General features: G+C 39.1%; 1 protein-coding gene across 2 annotated transcripts in view; it reads left to right on the plus strand.

Annotated features, from left to right (window-relative positions):
- Positions 1-20,516, plus strand: part of LOC138006411 (uncharacterized) — a 35,409-nt gene that overhangs the window by 13,459 nt on the left and 1,434 nt on the right. For both annotated transcript variants that reach the window (XM_068852714.1, XM_068852713.1), the window contains exons 11-30: positions 1,699-1,833; positions 2,152-2,367; positions 2,760-2,903; positions 4,565-4,702; positions 5,313-5,414; positions 5,532-5,638; positions 6,432-6,611; positions 7,425-7,499; positions 7,826-7,941; positions 8,212-8,398; positions 9,438-9,506; positions 9,983-10,131; positions 10,970-11,084; positions 13,047-13,197; positions 14,778-14,904; positions 15,893-15,950; positions 16,061-16,149; positions 16,784-16,904; positions 18,527-18,568; positions 19,666-19,774. In XM_068852714.1, the coding sequence (XP_068708815.1) occupies positions 1,699-1,833; positions 2,152-2,367; positions 2,760-2,903; positions 4,565-4,702; positions 5,313-5,414; positions 5,532-5,638; positions 6,432-6,611; positions 7,425-7,499; positions 7,826-7,941; positions 8,212-8,398; positions 9,438-9,506; positions 9,983-10,131; positions 10,970-11,084; positions 13,047-13,197; positions 14,778-14,904; positions 15,893-15,950; positions 16,061-16,149; positions 16,784-16,904; positions 18,527-18,568; positions 19,666-19,774 (2,430 nt within the window). The remainder of the gene's footprint in view (positions 1-1,698; positions 1,834-2,151; positions 2,368-2,759; positions 2,904-4,564; positions 4,703-5,312; positions 5,415-5,531; positions 5,639-6,431; positions 6,612-7,424; positions 7,500-7,825; positions 7,942-8,211; positions 8,399-9,437; positions 9,507-9,982; positions 10,132-10,969; positions 11,085-13,046; positions 13,198-14,777; positions 14,905-15,892; positions 15,951-16,060; positions 16,150-16,783; positions 16,905-18,526; positions 18,569-19,665; positions 19,775-20,516) is intronic.

Here is a 20,516-nt window from a genome sequence, read left to right on the forward strand (position 1 = left end):
TTATTTCTACCTAATTCGCAGGCTCAAACGTTAGAAATACCATTTTCCGTGTGTATTCGCAGGCGCGAATTTGATGGTGCCTGATTGGAAAACAACGAAGCCTCAAGTTCTGTAGGGTGATTTGTCTGTCTTTACTCGGTGATACGTGAAGCCTGAAGACCAGTATTTTTATCCTTGTGTCACTCATACTCACTTACTCCCTCACTCACTCACGATCTCACTCACGATCTCACTCACGACCGCTCGCTCGCTCACTCACCCACTAACTCACACACTCATAGACTTGGCCGCTAACAGATGGTCAGTGCAATATCGGGATTGGTGACTGAGTATGAACCACAAAATGAACAGAAATAAAGAAACTATTTATGAAAAGACAATATTTAAAATGCGGAGAAAATCACATCAAGTAATCAGATCATTGCGGTTATGAGCTTTACTTTATACAGTAAAAAGGAAAGCTAAAGCTTTATAAATTCGATCAAGAATGTATGGGATTTGAACCCACGGCCACTGCATTACCGGTGAAATGCCCCACCAATAGACCTTATTCGCGATGGCGGCCACGTTGGATTTACTATTATCATGCAAAATTAGCTTCACACTTGTGAGGGGGGCAAACAACACAAATTCGTTTTACGTTAATTGAATGTTTGTCACCTAAGTAGTAAAATACAATCATTACACAAGTTACTTCAATGTTTTTTTAGTGACAAATGAGCAGATAACGAAGTAGAAAGTCAAAATGTCAAAGGCAATCAAAAGATATAAAATTATTATAAAATGTACTTAACTCTAAATTCTAAAATGTACTTTAAGCAATGTTATTTCAATATTTCGACGAGCCAATTTTCCGCAATTTGCCTTTTTTCCAATGTTTGCCCCCCAGCATAACACATGGCTAATTTGCATGACAATTTGAAAACCAATATGGCGGCTATCGTGAATAAGGCCTATTGAACCATTACTGAATCAACTGGAATCCCAGTTGGAAGAACAATGCACCGGTATCGCAAAGGTTCATGGGTTCAAGTCCAGCAATAGCCTGAATTTTTCATACTTTGCTTTTTTTTCAGGATAAATGTTCATAAGTGGATGCTCTGGAATCTTAACGTAAACTAAACAGGAAAAAGAAAATAGAATCCGTTTAGGGAATCAAAGTGACTTACAGAGAAGAATGAAAAGACCTTAGCAGTATTGGTATCTCTATAGTTTTCAAAGATGATCGCGATTCAAAGCGAGGGCAAGGCGCACAGAGGGTATACGAGATAAAACTGTAGCGTCTGTCCTCCAATGCTTGACACGGGCTTCGAAGTTTGTTATCTTAAGTAGTATGAAAGTGTTTATTACTTCCATTTAGAAATCACTGGTGATCCTTGCAACCTGATTGGCTCTCAGCAGTGCAATTTGTTCCCAAATCGCACTTTTTTTGCCCTAGATCGCACCATTTCCCCAGCCAATGAGAAAGGAACACTAAAAAAAAACAACCAATCAGATTTCAAGGCTTGTTTAAAGTAACCAATCAAATAGCAAGAAAATGAAAGACAAAGAAAACCATTGTGTGACAAAATAATGGTACTGACTAAAATTCTGTACTTTAGCGATTTAGTAATTGTGTGATTTCTAAATGGATGTAATAATTGCACTCCACTCAATTCAGTTACCATTATTAATCTTTGATTTGTTTCGTGTCTCTAGCTCTCCCACAGCTTGCGAATCAGATGCGTTGGAATGTATCTGTGTGTCCCGGTGGCCTTCAGCTTGCAGCAAGAAACGACATGTGTGATGCAAGTCATCCAAACTGCCTTCTGGAAAACAACTTTTGCAATACAAGTATGTTGAAGTAATTGAAACAACTATGCCTAGCCTTTTTATAAATATGCAAACTCTGAATTTCAACTTTCAAACAACGATTCCTCTTTTTACTGCCTCCAGTCATGTATTGTGCGACAGTTTTCGCTTCGCTGAAAAGAGAAACCGACAAACGGGATAAAAGTTAGCCAAACACAGCGCTGCGATGGGAGCAATAAAGCCAACATTTTGCGGAAAATAGAAATTTGAAAAAACTGCTTGGCACACCTCGAAGGTCACTGAAGGGCATCAGTTTGATGAGCAAGTTACAATGTATTTTTCTTTATATGTATTTCTTAGCTTTTATGTGTTCCGATGAGGAGACCAATTGCTACTTTGATGGAGTCACGTGGTCCGTTGGTGACTGTATTGAGTGCAGATGCATCAAAGGACTGATTTCATGTACCAAAACAATGACGTTTGTAACCTCAACAACAGAACAACGTATTGAACAGTGCAGCCAGCCAAACTGCAACATCGTTGATTTTTTAAATTCACAGAAACAAGTTTGTAAAGGTAAGCAGACAAACCGAGTGACTGGTTGGCAGAGAATCCATCTTCTCTTACAATTGCAGCAACGTTCATTTGACCTTCAAAATTTTCATCCCTAATGAAGTTATGTTTCTTTCCATATGTGAGTTTTTGTACTCTGTAATTCCAAGAAATATGCTTGTTCCAAACCTTTTGTGTTGCGCTAGTAGCATGCACAAACAAAACACTAAAATAAACAACATTGACACACATCTCTCATTGCATGCAAAGTGATTAAAGTTCAGCCATGTTTGTTTTCCTGGCAAAATTTACGTCACACCCGTTTTGACCTGTGATAAGCTGTGATAAGCTAACCAATGTGCTGAAATGCAATATCTGCAGCATGGCTTAATTTTAAATGCATTCAATCTTTGTAGCGTGTCGTTGGAAGAACCAAACACTGCATGATGGTTACAGTTGGAAAGAAAATGGAGTCGACTTTTTCTGTTCCTCGCATGAAAGGGTGAAGGCTGGATGCTACTTGTCTGTAGACAACATCCGCTGTACAGGCGCTTTCTCTGGTTTGTTTCATGAATTTCGTCTTTGCAAATAATGTATATTATTAAAAACTGGATCATTGGATAATGCAATTCGAGAGTTTTGATTGGCTAAGCCATCATGGGTTATGAGCCATTATACCATGATCTACAAACACGGCAAGGATATGCGTGATTTTTTGGGCCTTTTTATTCTTATTGTAGTCTAGTTTTCTATATTTTGGGGGCGTTTTTAATAAAACAATTATTCCACTCTCGCTTTTTGGATATGAGATGATTATAGTCAAGTCGGCGCTACGCGCCTCGTTGGCTATCTATCATCTCATATCCAACGCTCGCTCATGGAATAATTGTTATATATATATATATATATATATATATATATATATATATATATATATAGTTAACGAATTGAGAGGATTTTTTCCCAATGATCCATGCACGAAGTTGCTAGTCCTTGCATTGAGTTCATGGAAAAACATTGAAGACTAAGTTTGGCTTTGACTTGGTGTAGAGATAAGACAGATGAAAATAAAAATAAAAACCAATACCTCGCCAACTTAAAGTGCCCCTGTGATAAAAAAAAACACTTCCTTTTTTCCTTCAGATTTTGAAAGTGTATTTGCTTAACACTTTGAGCTTTGATTTTTATCCAAAGTCCGTTTCATTTCAGTGTACGTTTGGGATTTCACGGTCCGCCATTACTCACATTGAGACTGACCGATTGGACCTCAGACGGTTGGATCCAGGGAAAAGTGACGTCAGAGGCTCACTAGCTTAAAATTTCAGCGTGTAAACGCAGCTTATTATATATGCAAAGCGTGAGTTTAAAAGTCTGAAAGCCCAAAACCCCCGTGCTGCATATTAATTCTGCGGCGTACACACGTATTGCATTCTTAAACTAGTGAGCCTTTGACGTCATTTTCTCCTTGATCCAGCTCTCTCAAGAACATAATGTTAGTAATGGCGGACCATTAAATAGGAAAATTACAGTTAAAATAAGGAGGTGTCTTTTTGAAATCAAGGCTTAAAACGTGGGTCACTTAATGTTTTGTTGACATAGTTTTGAAATCCAAAGAAAAATACGAATTGATTTTTTGGCCACAGGGGCACTTTAAGTGATTCACAAACAGTAGTGTTTGTATTCTGTCTGGCACACAATGGCAACCGCCTCTGTCAGTCGAGGTTAGAGCGGGGCATCAGTTTCGCATACATGACATCAGTTCCCGGTAATTGATTTACTGGGAGGCAAGTCCAGAACTTCTACTAATTTTAGCTTTAGTATCTTTAGATCGATAATAGTGGTAGTTGTTGTTTCACACCTCTATTCCTTGGTTTCATAGTGTCTAATTTCTCATTCCTCACCCAATTGGTCCGAATGAGGTGACGTAGGTCTGTTTCGATTGGCTGTGTCACCCCTCTTCGATCACAGACGCGATGCAAATCGAGAGAACAATCTATTTGTTGAATATTATAGTATTTTATCATACAAAACCCATTGTTTTTCGTTGTTTGGTCTATCGCTGTTTCAGCTAGTCGAGAACGGTCAGTGAGGTAAGACCCGACCCTAGTATTGAATATCGCAAGTATAATAGTGCGCTAGCTCTGTCTGTTGTTTTAACTAAATCTTGGTTGAGATTCAAATTCCACATGCTTCATTTTTATCCTCTTTGATTTTTCATTAGGAATCCGAGAGTTAAAGCTTCTTTCCGACGAGGAGTTATTCCTCTGTGACAGCGGAGATGAAATCAGATCTCAGAATGACAGATGCAATAAACGAAATGACTGCGATGATATCTCTGATGAAAAGGACTGCGATCAGTGTAAGTTGCATCATGTTACAACTTGGCTGAAATTAAAGATTGTTTTCAAGGGTACAAAAACATTAAGGTGGCTCACCGCCAGTTTCAACAATTCTGAGTATATGTTTTATTAGAACGATTCACTATACAACACTGTTTCACGTTAACACAATGTCATGGTGCCACTTGAAACACCAATCATTGAATCGTTGAAAGCCAGAAATTTTCAGGCTTCTCTACGCATGTGCTCAAATTGCGTCCATAACTGCGAGGATCATAGCTTTACTTGAAAGATGCTCTTGTGATGTAATAGGTTACCTTGGAAACAAAAGAGCCATCTAAAGCTATGCCATATTTTGTCTTTAATTGTTCATATCTTAAAAAGTAACTCAGTGATCCCCAATTTTTATTGCAGGGAAGTGACTAGCAGGCTAATATAAAATTCTCTGCAAAGTTAAAACAATTCTCAGGAATGGATTTATAGCCACCCTCACCAGTTGGAAATAAAAGTTAAACAATTTCACTTGCCCTCATGGTCACGATTTATAAAGCGGGCGTTCCTAAGTCTTTTAATGGCATTGAGCAAGCCCGAGGAAGAGCTACTAACTTGTAGAACTGATTTACTTCCCAGATTACTGTCCATCGCACGTTCAATTTAATCTAAGTTGGAACAGAACTGCCTCAGAAACAATTGTTCGTAGAAAGTGTTTTGAAGTAGATCCAGCTCTTGGAGGTAAGATCACTGCGTACCCGACTTTATCTCTTCTCGTTTCGTTCATGACCAAATGTTTTTTTTTCGTCATCATATGCATCACCATCAACTGATACTGTGAAATTATTTTCTTTTCAGGAGAATTTAGCAGTCTATGCGAAGACTTTTCTGGCTCATTAGAATGGAAACACAAAGTAACCTGTGGATGTGAAAAAAAAGTTCTTCTTCAGCAATTTCATTCCAAAGTAAAGATATGTTTTCGTTATATTTCAATTACCTTCTGCGCTTCAGTACCTTTATGTTGTTCGTGCATTATATACCGGCCTTACATTAACAAATCGTGGTTAACTGCGCGAAGAGGTGCCTGCTAAGTGTAACTTACCTTGCCTTTATCATCATGATCATTTATTTGCAGAAGTTGGATCTAGGTTTAGCGATAGCTCGCAACGCTGCCACGAATTTTCCAGTCTTTCCTATCTTTGCGAAGTGTAAATCCCTTCAAGTGGAGATAGCCGCAACATTTTGTGCAAGCATGCCGTGAAAATGCGCCTTTGACCTCATTGCTCACTTAGCTAGACTGAGCGAGACGTTTTACAAGTACTTACTGTGCATGCTCAGCGTACATCGAATACAAAAGCATGCGCCAAGGTGGGGCCCTTGCAAGTAATAGACCATTTCGAATTCTCACGGCTGGACTGGATCTAGCATGAAATGGAGGCTAATGCGGGCAAATCTTTTCAAATGCAAATAAATTAATTTGCCCGCATTAGCCTCCATTTCATGCTAGATCCAGTCCAGCTGTGAGAATACGAAACTGGCCGATTGCATAGTAGTTTTAAATTCTTTCGTATTATTCTGATTATTCCACATTCCTACGTTTAAATTCATTTGTTTTGCATTAAATTACATTTCTTAAATTTGAACTTCCAGTGTTACCCCCCGTTTAGTTCTTAAGTATACTTGAAATTCGATTTAAATTTTATTCTTATCATGGTCACATTTCTCTAACACCATTACTATCTCGGTCATTTTTTGCAGTTGTCTTTCGTGAACTTATCAAACCTGTTGGAAGTCGCAGATGAACTGACAAGCGAGGCTCTAAACTTTACCAACCCGGGGCTGCTCTTTAATTATGTTAGGAAGCTGTTTAATATCGGAAAGCATATTCTAACCCCAGTCAGCCCGCAAAATGATGAACAAACATATAATTTCTCTCAAGTGAGTAAATGCAATATATTATACCAGTAGAAAAGAAATTGCTTGCTTTAAATTAAGACGCCATAAAAGCGATTTTCTGGCTAATTGGAATGGTAACATAAAGCCGAAAGCTGTAACTATGAAAAAGACGGCCTTCATCGGTAGTTTCAGTCCAAAGCATGAATGGTTTTTTTATTATTATTTTTTTAAATCTGGCAAAGTTCGACGCACGTCCAGTTTTCACATCCAACACGAAGTGTCCCTTTAAATCTAAGCATTTGCTACTTCAATGGCGGTATTTTCAACAATAAGGTAAGTACAGTGTTAGGGTTAGTCACGTTATCATAAGCCGTCTAAGGTTAAATTAAGAGAGAGGAAACATGGTTCAAAAGATCTGTACTGAAATAATAGTTATAATCAGCTGAATGGTTCGGTCTTGTTTGTCGGGTTCCAGGTTGTGAACCTTGTCAATGTTTAAAACGGTAGCCTCGCAGCTCCTACAAGGTCTCACCTGATTGGAGACCACCCTTGAGGTTTAACAAAAGAACAAATAACAGAAACAATGGCCCTTTTGTTTTAGGCCTAGGGTAACAGAAACAATGGCCCTTTTGTTTTAGGCCTAGGGTCCATTGTTTCTGTTATTTGTTCTTTTGTTAAACCTTAAGGGTGGTCTCCAATCAGGTGAGACCTTGTAAGAGCTGCGAGGTGACCCGTTTAAAATACATCCATACTGATAACGAAAGCTTTTTATCCAAAAGCACCTCTTCACGCACGTCAAAATTTGTCAGCGTTGCTACTGAAATGTTAATTTATGTAAAGGTTCTTTATTTCCAGATAATGATGACCCATGCAGACTTAAATGAAGACAACTTCAATCCCCGCCCTGACTCTTTCTGTTCAGAGGAAGTGGTATGAAAACTAATATACTCCCATTCTGCTAGAAACATACGCAGCACAATATAACAAATTAAAAATAAAAAAAAAAGGATTCTGGAGTGCATCGCATTCCGTGAACAACGTTGGCAATAAACGTCTCTCCCCGTTTCATTCACCTTAACTCTACTTCATCTGTAGTCACTGTCTTCAAGTACAGATGAAGAGGTTGTATAGATCGCTGTTTTATGAGCTTAGTGTAATTGTTTTTCTTCCTTTGTTTTCGATCTGCCATTTCCTTCCCAAATATTAAGAAGTTCTGTTCTTTTGTTAATTTTTTTGTTGTTATTCTTTTTCTATAGAGCAACTATCAGCGTCAGTCATTCTTCAAGGATGTTAAACACTTTTCTTGCCAGGCGCCAAATTGGACGCGCACTTTTGAATTTTGCCTTATTAAAACATTAAGGACCAGGCCTCGGTATGTATCGAGGGGAAGGGAGGGGACCTTCCTTCCCGTTGTAGGGTACTGCCACACGTTGGCTTGTATGAATTGAAAAGTGTTTTTCTAAGCCTCTGACTGCTTACACCCGCTGAAGGCGATTGGAAAAGTAGTGTTTATTAACTCCAAGCAGCCAAAAAGAAACAAAAAGGTTTCCCGCCCATTGTTCCCCACTTGTTTTGCAAGCAAGTCGGACATCCACCACAAGGAACTCACTTGTGTTTTGTCTTGTTGCTGTTGGTATTGTAGCCGCATACGCTATTTTCCAGTTGCCGGGAACAAAGATGAATACGAAGAAATCTCCAGGCCTGGCATTACCCAATTTTGGAGTCGTCCTGTGGTGAACTTAAAGATTAACTATAATCAGCTATTTCCCGCAAGAGTCGGTGATGCCAGTGATTCCACTTCTCTTAAAATTATGAACGAGACTGGTGTGGTAAGTTTAGGATTAAGCATTCCTACTGCACATAGACCTCTTTTACGATGGCTGCCAAATAAAATATTCATCTGTTTTAATGCTAACAAGCCTTTCTAGCTTCGCTACGACGGATATTTTCAAAGGAATATTTGTTCCAAAATGAGAAAGGTAGGTCTAAGAAAGATAAATATAAAAGAATGTAAAGGTGGTGGGCTTTTATGAAAGTGATCTTACCTTGCAGGTTGTTTAGATTTGCACTAACGTTTTTTTGCGATTTAAGAATCAATGGACCTATTTTAACTCTTTCTTCTGACTAAGGCTAAATGATGAGAAAACCTCATCGGTTATACAGTTCTTAAAGATGATCATTTTTGACAAACAACGAAAACGACGATCCCCTTTATATTACATGCAATTATGTCATTTTAACTCTTAACGAGTTTGCCAAGCAGAAAGGTCTCTGATGAGTCCCTTCAGGGTCGGGATGAAACGAGCTTCATAAGACTAGCCACGAACAAATGAATGATATTTTCACAAGTAACTGTCAACTTAATTATACTTATATTTGCGTATTTAGAATCATACAAATTTACAAAATATGGTTGCTGCTTAGACGAAGTCTAAGAATATGGTTTTTTGAGAAAAAAATAGTGCTTCGTTTCTGATAGAAATCACCTTAACCATCTGGATGACCAAATACTTTCAGCTGCCCCTACTTCTCCGAAACTCTTCTCATTGAAACAAGGTTGTATTAACTTTTAAATAAATTTACTTCTATTGTCCACTTCCCCGCCCCCTCCAAAGAAAAATCTCTATTTTCAAATAATTTATAAAAGCTCATCTCCTTATATCACTTTGGAAAAGAGGTTTTAAGCTAAATTGGGACACGCGTATCGTCAGGTAAGATATAGTGCGCATGGGAGTCCACGGCAATTAAATGCGAAAATAATTGGTCGCAGGAACGGCTTTGTATTGGCAAGATCTTAGGAGTGTTATCCATTTTCCCTGAGCATAAAAGTCGTAATCTTTTGCTCACATGTATTTCTGCTCTTTACAGGAAAATAACAGCTACGTTTTCGATAGTCAGGCTCAACAAAGCAATATTTGTTCCTGGTTAGAATTTGACGTAAGTGAAATTAATCCCACCTGTTCCAACTTATTTGAGAACACATTATTTTAATGTACAGACTAAGTTTAGGTTTACCATTTCAGCGTCAATTTGACTGCCGTGTGTAGTTAGTTATTCATTTTGTTCCAGCGATGAGTAGTCCATTTAGAAGATTCTTTCCAACTCAACCACTCATGTTATAGACCGGCTTGTTATAGCACTTTCTCCACAGTTATTTTAAGACCCTGAGTGTTTGTCCGGCCAGGGTCGTGTCCGCGACCTTCGCGACTGAGTCAAATTATCAAGAGTGCTAATAGAATGATATAGAATAGTATGAAATGTTCATACATTTGAAGTGCAGAGATTGCGATACACGATCGCGAGAGTTGTAGATCATCGCAATTATGTAAGAGCTAAAACAATCGCAAAAAACAGTTCGAAAGAATGAAAAGACATTCCAATGATTAATCTGATTTAAATGATTCCGTTTTTAGGCAAATGGTTCCTTGAGGATACGTACCAAGGAAGTACGCGACAAAAAGGAAGAGCGAAAGGCCATGATTCAAAACTACTTAGAACTGGTGCTCAGTAGCATTTCCATCGCTGCTGTTTTATTGTCATTGATCATTCTCTCGTGTTTGAGGTGTGCATAGATTTGAAAAATTAAACGCAAATAGCTGTTCTTTCTAATCAACAGGCTAAAAACGCAGAACGCAATAACAGAAAACTATTAAAAAATTCATTCAATTGAGAAATATTTCGAATATGTATTTTTCGATTTTAATTAAATCCTGAATTGAACTTATGTAATTTGCAAATTGGAAACTTTTATCATTAAGAGCATTAGTGCAATGAGAATTTTTTTTGCGATCGAGGGCAGAATTATTTTGGTTCGTCATGCAAGCTTTCCTCGTTCGTTGGGGAGAATAGTTTAGGTGACGAGCCAAAAGATTGTCTGCGCGGGAGACTAGGGCTGAGCTGGACGACCTGTTTTTTCTTCCCCTCCGGCCAGTGCTTCATTTTTTTTTTTCTGTATAGAGCGAGTTGTACCAAATCGCAAAGTGGTTATAAAATAATTTATTTATAAGTGGAAAAAGGATGTAACATATAGAGTATTTGTATACAGGACATTTTGAACTATCTTACAGGAGGTTAAGGAAGAATCCAGTCTATGCCTTATACCACGCTCCTTCAATTTTCCTGGCATTGGGCTCGTTTGCATGTCAAATCACTGATAATTTTAATATTTCCAAATCGAGAAGATATCTGGTTTTAACTACGTATGTGTTACGGTATTCAAAAGCGCTTGTCGAAAGAACAAAAGATCAGTAAAAAGGCTCTGATTGGCTCTTTAAGAACAATAGGTGGCGTCAGTGACTTACTGACTTCCTGATTGGCTATTTGCTTTGTCGATGGATCGGTTGGTTGATTGCTTGATTGATTGATTGATTGATTGATTGATTGATTCTTTAACATCGCAGAATCAAGAACTCAGAGAGGATATTTGTACATAAGAATCTCTTGGTTGCCTTGCTGTTGATTTACATTGTGATGATTCTCGACACATTTATCTTCACAAACAGGAAACGCACACCAGTGAGTATGGATTTGATTCTTCTGTGCTTCCAGTTGTTTCCTACTAATATAATGGAGTTTTAGTCGCGTGTGTTCTTCATAGTGGGTTCCAGTCCCTGTGCATGCCGGGGTAAGGAGGAGTTTAGCACTAGTTTTTCCAGACAAAAAGTCAGCTGAAGGACCGAAATGAAATATCAACAATGACGGATCCTTGAGTTTCCTATGAACACCATGTACAGCGGGTAATATATAGATTTAGCCAAGCCTAAAACCGGAGCTCCTTGGTTATTTATCTCATTTGCTTTCAGTCCTCAAAGACCTATGAAATTAATAATATTATTTATAGTAATGTGGCTTAGAATATTTCATTTTAAAGAGTATAAAATAAACTTTTCAGTAAAAAAATTCAGCATAAAAACCAAGGACAAAAAACCAAGGAAAGATAACGGTAACTTCAAAACTTCGCTAAGGTATTGTTCTGGTACAAAAAGGTGAAGAAGAAGTTTTTAAATTTAGCTAAGCAATAATTCCACCAAATTTGGCTCAAAAAGAAGAATCCGTCAATTTTTTAGAATTTTTATAGTTACATATGTCAACACCTGTCATTTCTCCATGACGACAACCAAAGGCGATTGTGTTTTGCATAATTAATGACCCTTCGGACTTCGATGGACAAAAATATGTAGTCCAAAATATGAAGTTTTCATTTTATGAGAGGTGAATTTGATGATGTAGCGCAATTTTTAACACGAAAAAGACTGCCACGAAGTGGAGTCAGGGTGGTTTAGTGGTCATCAACCGTGCCTCCCACCTCTGTGACCCAGGTTCAACTCTGGCCTCGGGTCGTATGTGGGCTGAGTTTCAGTCGATCTCAATCTGACTCCGAGGGTTTTTCTCCGGGTACTTCGGTTTTCCTCCCTCCTCAAAATCGACTCCCGGCCTACTCCATCAGGCTGTGGTGCTGTGCTCCGAGGTCATACATGTGTCGTGTTCAGGGGCCGAGCGCCTAGCCGGCAGCACAGCTCCTTCGGCCCGACCTCGTTCAGCTGCGCCCTTAGTAATTCAGTCTCCGACTGCGAGAAAGGGCGATTAGCAGATCACATATTATTATTATTATAATTATTATTATTATTATTATTATTATTATTATTATTATTATTAAGTAGTTCGTGGTATTTAAAAAACATGTGCGCAAAATGGCTCGCACGCAAATGCATATATATTTATCTTCGTCACTAAGCTCAATTCCTCGATGTTATTTTCCAGCTGCCGTTCTAAACTCGCTTTAAACTGCTGTCATTTTGAACAGTCCATAAAAAGCAATTATGTACAATACAACTTGAACCCGCGATATGGTCACGTGACACTGGTCACATTGGCATACATAGAGGGGTGAACATACGTACGGACGTACGGAAGGACGGTCGCATGACGACGTCATAGGTCAAACCAAAATTGTTTGTATGGATGGGTTACCATGTCTTCTTAACGATAGTGCTCCACGCACTCGCCTTCAGCACGAACCAAATCCTAAGTAACCGCTTTGGCGAATCCGGGCACGACAAACGCTATCAAATGGTCCAGTCCTGATGCAAAAAATGATGAACTATGCAGTCGGCGCTTTCAGTTGCGGAAGCTGCTTGCGAGCTGGTGTCAATCGAATTTTATTTTGTTATCCAGTTGCTTTGTTATCTGCTCCTGAGGACACTGCACATCTATTAACTGTCCATATTATGGCCTAGTATCATTTTTCTTTTCCTTTTTTTTATTATTTATAATAAAAATTGTGTGTAAATGTTTTGGATAGTGTGAATAAAGAATTAAACTGAATCGCACAGAATTTTTATATAGTTTTACAGACAATACAATAACGTTTGATATTTGTTTAAAGACACGTATATGTTGACCTGGGCACTGGAGCCCGCCAAAATTTGAGTAAACGTGAGATAAACTTAGACAAATTAATAGTTGTTTTCATTTTAGAAACTATGCTCGGCCATGGCGGTCATTCAACACTTAACACACCTTGCGATTTTCACTTGGATGTTGGTGGAAGGAATTCATCTTTACATGAAACTGGTCAAAGTGTTTTCGGTTCGCAAGCTCTACATCACGTATATGATCATTGGATGGGGTAAGACAACAAAATGATAAGAAAATAATGTCTTTTCGAAACTTATTGTGCATGTTTAGGACGCACTGCTGTCTGGAGACCGACTTATACTAGGTAAATGCGTGAGCCAATCAAACGGAGCCTCCATTGACACTTATAGAGTGTTTCCACATGACGTCACGGCGTCCATATTGGAGGAGTGAAACAAAGAAATAGCGGCCATGTTGAAGGAGTGAAATATCCTTTTGGGAATTAAACTCCATTTTTATGCAAATTCTTCCTTTTGTTTTAGTGTGGAAATATTGCTGCAGGTCACATGAGCGAAGACACTCTATTCTTTGAGCACGCTTGTTTTAAGAACGGCTTTTTCCCGCGAAAAGTGTCATATTTCTACGGCGAAACGCGAAAAAAAAAAGCATGATGTGGCAGCTGTCGCAACGTATAAAGTGATTGGCTCGCTACCCAAGCCAAAAACAAAACACTAAACAATTGGAACAATGACTTAAACTTAAAAACAATAGAAACTGCTTACAATAGCAAACAATGGCAGGTTACGAGAGCTGCCACACCACTGAAAAAAATTCCGGCGTGATGCGTGTTTTTGGGGCTATATGACGTAAAACAATAGCACAGTCATAGCAATAGTTGTGATTACACTAGTCCTTTTATGCGTGGGTAAATAGCGTTTGCCCCAAAGTGTATCCGCTTTACTTCGACCGAAACTGTCCTAGGGTTATTTCCATGGATACATCAGAAAGAACAAAAGAACTTCCAATGACAGTTCCTAAACTAAAAAGTACGGTTTATCTGCTCCCTGAGGTGGCTTGGCCAATAATAAGGCAGAACGTAGATAATACACGAATATCCCTAATTATATTTATTATATCCTATTATTTTACCCTGAGGGAAGTCTTTTACTGTGTAACCGCATCCCCAAGGGTAACATGCTACCTGAGCTGAACAAAACCCAAGCCATTTACCCTCCGGTCAGATGCCCCAAACCCAAGATGTGTGCAACCACAACTAATACTATATCTTTGTTTACCCTTAACTTTACTCGGGAAAAGGTTGACTCTGGGGCTCAAGAGTATAATATTAAATAGAAGGCAGACGTTCAGTACCCAGAACTCTCAATCTGCGATGGAATGTGGGCCATCCGTTCACGGTAATTATAGTTTCGAAACGGAGATTTTTTCCCTCCGTTTTGCCTCCCGTCCACAAGAATACTGACGGCTTTTCCGGTCACCGAAGACAAAGATTTTTCAGAAACGCACTCCAGACTGTAGACTTTTGAAAACGGAGGGTTATCGTATTCTTAAGTGAACTAATGAGAATACGATGACAACAGAGGCTCGTGATACGATAGAGAGTTCATGGGCACGCATACTTCATAGGTGGAGGCTTGCGTTTTCGAGCTAGTGATCCTGGGATCGGGAATCCGAAGCACTGTCTCCACTAACTTAAAGATTAACCGAGGGGAGGCGTTAATCCGTGTGTAAATCACTCGGCACTGATCTAACAAAAGTACCGGAAACTGATTCGGTATGAGAAAAAGGTGTCGCCCACAACATATCAAATTGACTTCCTTTTGAACTTTCCAGGCCTGCCAGTTATTATCGTGGGGCTGATAGCAGCAGTAAGACCACAGACTTACGACATGGATAAAACGTATTACAAAAAGGTCACATGCGGATCACTAACATTTTTTGCCGAAATAATACGTTACAGGTTGGTTCCTTGATGTAATTTTAGAATTACGAAATGCTCTGCAATGTTGATGAAGTCGTTATTCTAAATCGGAAAGCGTCATTATGTTTAGAAGTGAAGATAAGTCACGCTTTTTAAGCACAGACTACCGGGCATCGGTTTTTGGAAGTGAAACACGACATTCACACAAATGAGACATGATCTTAGTAGAATGTTTGCGCAAGGCCGACGACTACGAGCACGATACCTGAAAATATTATTTCATGTTTTGTAGTAATTTTACAATTACCCAAGTCATTGCGAACGGAAAGTATGTATCAACATTGCAGGAATGAAATATGTATGAACGGCGCGGTTGTTTGGGAAGAACATTAAAAATGTATCGTTGGATTTTATGTCCTCTACACAACCTCATTTGGTCAATTCACGTCGTTGTCAGGACGAGGACGGCAAAGAAATGAGCCAAAATGCGTAATTCACGTGCAGGGCGTTCAGAGTGTTTGTTTTTTGCTCATTACGCGCCCGTTGTTTTGTGGTGTTCCCACAGCCGTCGTCATCGTTCTTGCGCATCTATTTCGACGCTCCTCGTGATTGGGTCACAAAGCAATGGACACAAAAAAGAAGATCTAACAGAAGCAATGGACCCAATGGACCCTATTAAACCCAAGACACAATAGCACTGCGCATGCGTCTCACGTATGTATCCGAGATTGCTGTCATGCTGAGAAAAAGAAGCCTCCCACGCTTTTCTCCTCCTCCCTGCGGGGAGGTATTGTGGTTAAGTATTTGTCCTCCTCCCTGTGAGGAAGAGGTGAAATACGACTCCCCTAAAAACGAATACGTGGGAGGCCCAGAGAAAGTGAGACCGCATTTGATTAAGCGTGCAGACTATCCTATAGTCTAGGAAGTTTTTCTGTCTTTCTGATTGTATAGTGTGTGGTGTGTGTGTGTGTAGGAAAGAAACAGACATTTTTTCCCCATTTTTAAATCCATGCTTTTAATTGATAAGGTGTTGGCTTCATGATGGCGAATGGTTGTACAAAGGACCGATACTTGCACTTCTCTTGGTAAGCTCTACTGATTGCTTATTGATAGATTTGTTGTAGCTTTGGTATGGAATAACCAAAATTAAGGGTATACTACCTGGCCTTAATATTATGCCTACTCGTCTTTTCAGATAAATGTGTTAATCTTTCTAATCCTGTTAAGAGTGATATTTACCAAGATATCGATCAAGTTTCAGTCGAACAGAGTACAACTGGCCAAGTAAGTGTGCTTCGTTATGTCACGCAAGTAAGGGGCGTTATGCAGAAAAGAAAGCGGAAACATTAATCGCCATTGTCATCATCGCAGTGTTCACCACATTGTTTGTCGTCATAACAACCATCGTCAGCAATATCATTATCACCAGAAACATCTTCGTCTTTGTAGTAGTGAAGGATAAAAACAACAGTGAAGATGAAAACAAAAGCAATAGGATCAGTCAATGTTAATACTCTGATTAGAGGACTTTTCCAATGATATGATTAAATTTTTACAGTCGACGTGTCTGCTAATGTCATTTCGTGTCATCAACTAAGAAACGAGGATTCAATCGATCGACTACCCTCGGTCAGGAGCCCGTGAGTAGGAGCGAACAATTTCCTATGTCATGGTATTTTTACAGACCGATATATTTTTAGACTACCTAGTTTCTTGTGATTGGTCATCAGGTTCCCACGGGAGTATAATTCGCGGGAAATTTAATCTAAAAATAAATCGGTCTGTGAAAACGCCGTAACGGGAATAAAGAACAATAATTCGCTCCCACTCATGGGTTCTTGCCTTGGTTTTATCCTCATAATCATCATCATTTATTGTCGCTTGCATTTACATTTCTGTTTGACCCAACACTTCACAGGAAAGGACTTAAAAGCGTTGCTGCACTTCTCCCCTTATTAGGAGTGACTTGGTTACTTGGGTTTATTGTCCAGTTTAGTGAGGTCCTGCTTTATCTGTTCATCATCCTCAACTCGACACAGGTAAAAAAACTCAGTACCAATGTGCGGTCAACACGGATAAGTACAGAAAATCATATGAACTTGCTCGTGCATTTCGTGACTTATAGGCAAGAGTGATGTTTTGAAAGTTCTCAAAATTTTACGAGCCATAGGTATATAATAAAGTGTAAGTATAGGTAATCACATGATGTGGAGTGCAATTTAGAATATTTAAGCACGAGTAAATATTTTCTAAGACGACCAAAGTTGCATGAGCCCGTAGGGTGAGTGCAATTTGTAGTCTTTGAAAAACAATTCTAAGTGACGTGCTTATTTATTCCAAATTGCACGAGAAAAAGTCATGTGATTACTTATTAATAATATACATGAAAAACTTCGAGATGGTTAAACAGAAGAAACGCACGCATTGCGCCATAAATTGTGCCATCCAGGGCGCGCTTGATTTGAAAACAAAAGTTTTTATTTGTTCTGACAAAAACCCCATTGTTTATTAGACAATCATAATCCAGGAGTTCGATGTGGTAATTTGCACTGGTATTACACTTTTTGCACTTGTGTATTACACTTATTGTACCGTTTCACTTGAACTGCACTGCTCTCAGCCAGTCAGAATCGAGTAATTTTTTTCATGTATATTATTATGAATAATACAAAATTGGGATGGCACGTTTTAATAATAATAATAATAATAATAATTGTCGCTGCTAATCGCCGTCGCAAAGTACAGCAACGACGCAGCTCAACAAGGTCGAACCGAAAGCATACAATGGCGCCTCTGGCAGCCGCTATACGGTCCATGTGTGACCTTGGAGAGCACAGCTTACAGCCAGCTGGAATCGGCTGTATGCTGGTTTTTGCCGAGGGGGGAAAACCAGAACCCGGAGAAAAACCCTCGAATCAGAGAAGAGAACCAACACAAACTCAACCCACTTATGGCGTCTGGTCCGAGAATCGAACCTCGGCCACATTGGTGGGAGGCGAGTGCTCTCACCACTGCGCCATCCCTGCTCCTTTATTTGAATAGATTAAAATGGACTTCAAATCACTGTACATTCCGTTGCCTGGCAAATTCATGACACATGAGAATGTGCCCCTAATTCTTTTCTCGAAGGGTATGAGTTATTTCACGTGACACGGAGGTTATAAACAGGCTCAAACCAGTTTTAACACTTTTGGAACCTGTACTATTTAGGATTCTGGTTTGAATCACTTCAATTAAGGCTTATCGTCCCTGTCAACGATTTCTTTAGATTTTTACCACTTTGAAGACGTCATTACACAGCTCAAAATTCTCTTTAGCTCCCCGACGGCTTGGAAGCAGTGCACAGCGACGTGATGGCGCGGTCAGGATTCGAGTCTCTTTTAAGCCTGGATATTTTTTCAAGGTTCTTTCGGCTCAAGTTCGTTTATTCACTGGAAAATCCTTAATTCTAAAAATCATTTCATATCCTCAGAATGATTTTGATATATTCTCCATCAAGCCCGATCATTTGTTGTTTCTCCTGAGATGAGAACCAGGAAAGTCCACAGTAGATTGGATTGCGTACGAGTGCCTAACCGCTTCACCTACAATGTAGCTCATGCAGGAAATTGATTAGTAGTTTAATTTCGTGGGCTAACTTGGTGTTCTCCATCACCTACAGGGTCTGCTTTTTTGTATCTTGCATGGTCTTTTGGATGCACAGGTATTTCTCGTGTTTTCGATGAGATCACCCTTGATGGCCCACGAGGGTCAAAGTCCAGTTTTAATTTTTCATAGTCCAGTTTTAATTTTGTGAGTCGTCACCAGTTCTCTCACAGGTCACAAGAATTAGGCCTAAACAAAAGCTTTTAGGCCTAAGGTCAGCTTTTATGAATTTTTAGGATACTTTCTGTACTGGTAAAACAATGACCTGTGACCTGTGAGAGAACTGGTGACGACTCACAAAATTAAAAGTGGACTGTGCAAAATTAAAACTGGACTGTGACCCTCCTGCGCCATCGTAGTTTAGGATACTTTCTGTATTGGTAAAGCAGTGACCTGTGACCTGTGAGAGAACTGGTGACGACTCACAAAATTAAAACTGGACTGTGAAAAATTAAAACTGGACTTTGACCCTCGTGGTCAATTGTACAGTTCAGCATTGACAGTACAATATTGCAAAAGCATCCACATGAAAAGAAAATCAATTACAATAACGAGAAGAATAAAGCATTCTGACTTGATACTGATTTGTGATTGAGGAATCTACCTTGGAAATTAAGCGTTTCCTTGAATTTACGATGTTTAGCCCAGCGAAAAATGGGGCGACCCTCGCCCCACTTTTCACGCAGCCAGAACATCGAAATTCTTGCATGTTCCTCAACGGAAACGCTTGCTGGGCGGGCCATTATCAATTTGGTACAAGGCATCCAATGAAAATCAGAGAAGCTCTTTTGTATTTGATCATAGAATTAAGGGTAGAATGTTTTGAGTTTCATTTTCTACTTCATTTTGTTACATGGAACCTATGGTTGGCTAAGTTAGAGGGCCGTAGTCTGCAGTAATGCCCGCTAAATTTGAAGTTTTGGTGCAACATTTTCTAGCAAACCTTTCACGACGTTTATGTGAAATAAACTCAAGAAACGCGCAGCATTAGTATTGAAAGTAAAACTTTATAAAAGGAATTCATGTTTTTCCCAGCCGATTTTTGCCTCAAATTCATTTTTCAAACACGTTTTTCAAGTTTTGTCTTCTATGGATTTTTCGGATCTTCACACGAGGACTTAAAATTTAATACCGATTGATTTTTCTTTACTTCAGGTCAAGGAGAGTTTGATAAGATCATTAAGAAGACACGAGAGGATACTGCTGTCACCCCGTGATAAAAAGCAGTCTGATACTTTTAGAAATACACAAATTTCCCTCCTTGGTAAATTGCTTTCAATGTTAAACCCTTTTAAACACCCTAGCGCCTAATAGATGGTTTTCAATCACGTGATGAGAGCCATTTTGGTGCGCAAAACAATAGCAAATTATGGCTCATGTTTTGCATTATAATAGAGACATTCGTCTGGATAGTAGCAGAAACGAACCGAAGATGAAAGAAGATTCTGTTGAAACATGTTTTTAAAGAAGGGACAAATTCCCTAAGACTTTTTTCTCCATTGCTCTGTGCACTTACATGGCTGCTGTGACGTCAAGTGAAAACCATATATAGAGCGTTTTCAAATGACGTCACGGTGGCCATGTTGGTGTTCCATAACAAAAGAATGGCGGCCATGATGGTGTACCAAACTAATCCTCCGGGAATTGAACTCTATTTTTATGCAAAATTTCAATAATCCAATATGGCTGCTCCATTTACGAATCCTGCAACCAGCCTTTTCAGCAAAGGGGAAAAAAGATGGCTGCTGTAGCCTCGATTACATCCATCGACTTCATTAAATGCGTTTTCATTTTGGCAACCTCTGTTCACTGGAAACTCTCATATTGGCTCCAACCACTTTCGTCCCTCTTTTTTATTTTTACGTACAATCCGAGTTCATGGAAGAGACTTTTTGGTTTTATCATGTTAACTTTCGCAAGAAAGGTGCCTCTTATCGGGAAAAACTGGTTTAAATCAGTTAATTTGTGTCTTTTTGATTACTTTGTTTTGTATGACTATCGAAGAT

The sequence above is a fragment of the Montipora foliosa genome, chromosome 6 (genome assembly GCF_036669935.1).
Source record: "Montipora foliosa isolate CH-2021 chromosome 6, ASM3666993v2, whole genome shotgun sequence".
In the NCBI taxonomy this organism is placed as follows: Eukaryota; Metazoa; Cnidaria; class Anthozoa; order Scleractinia; family Acroporidae; genus Montipora; species Montipora foliosa.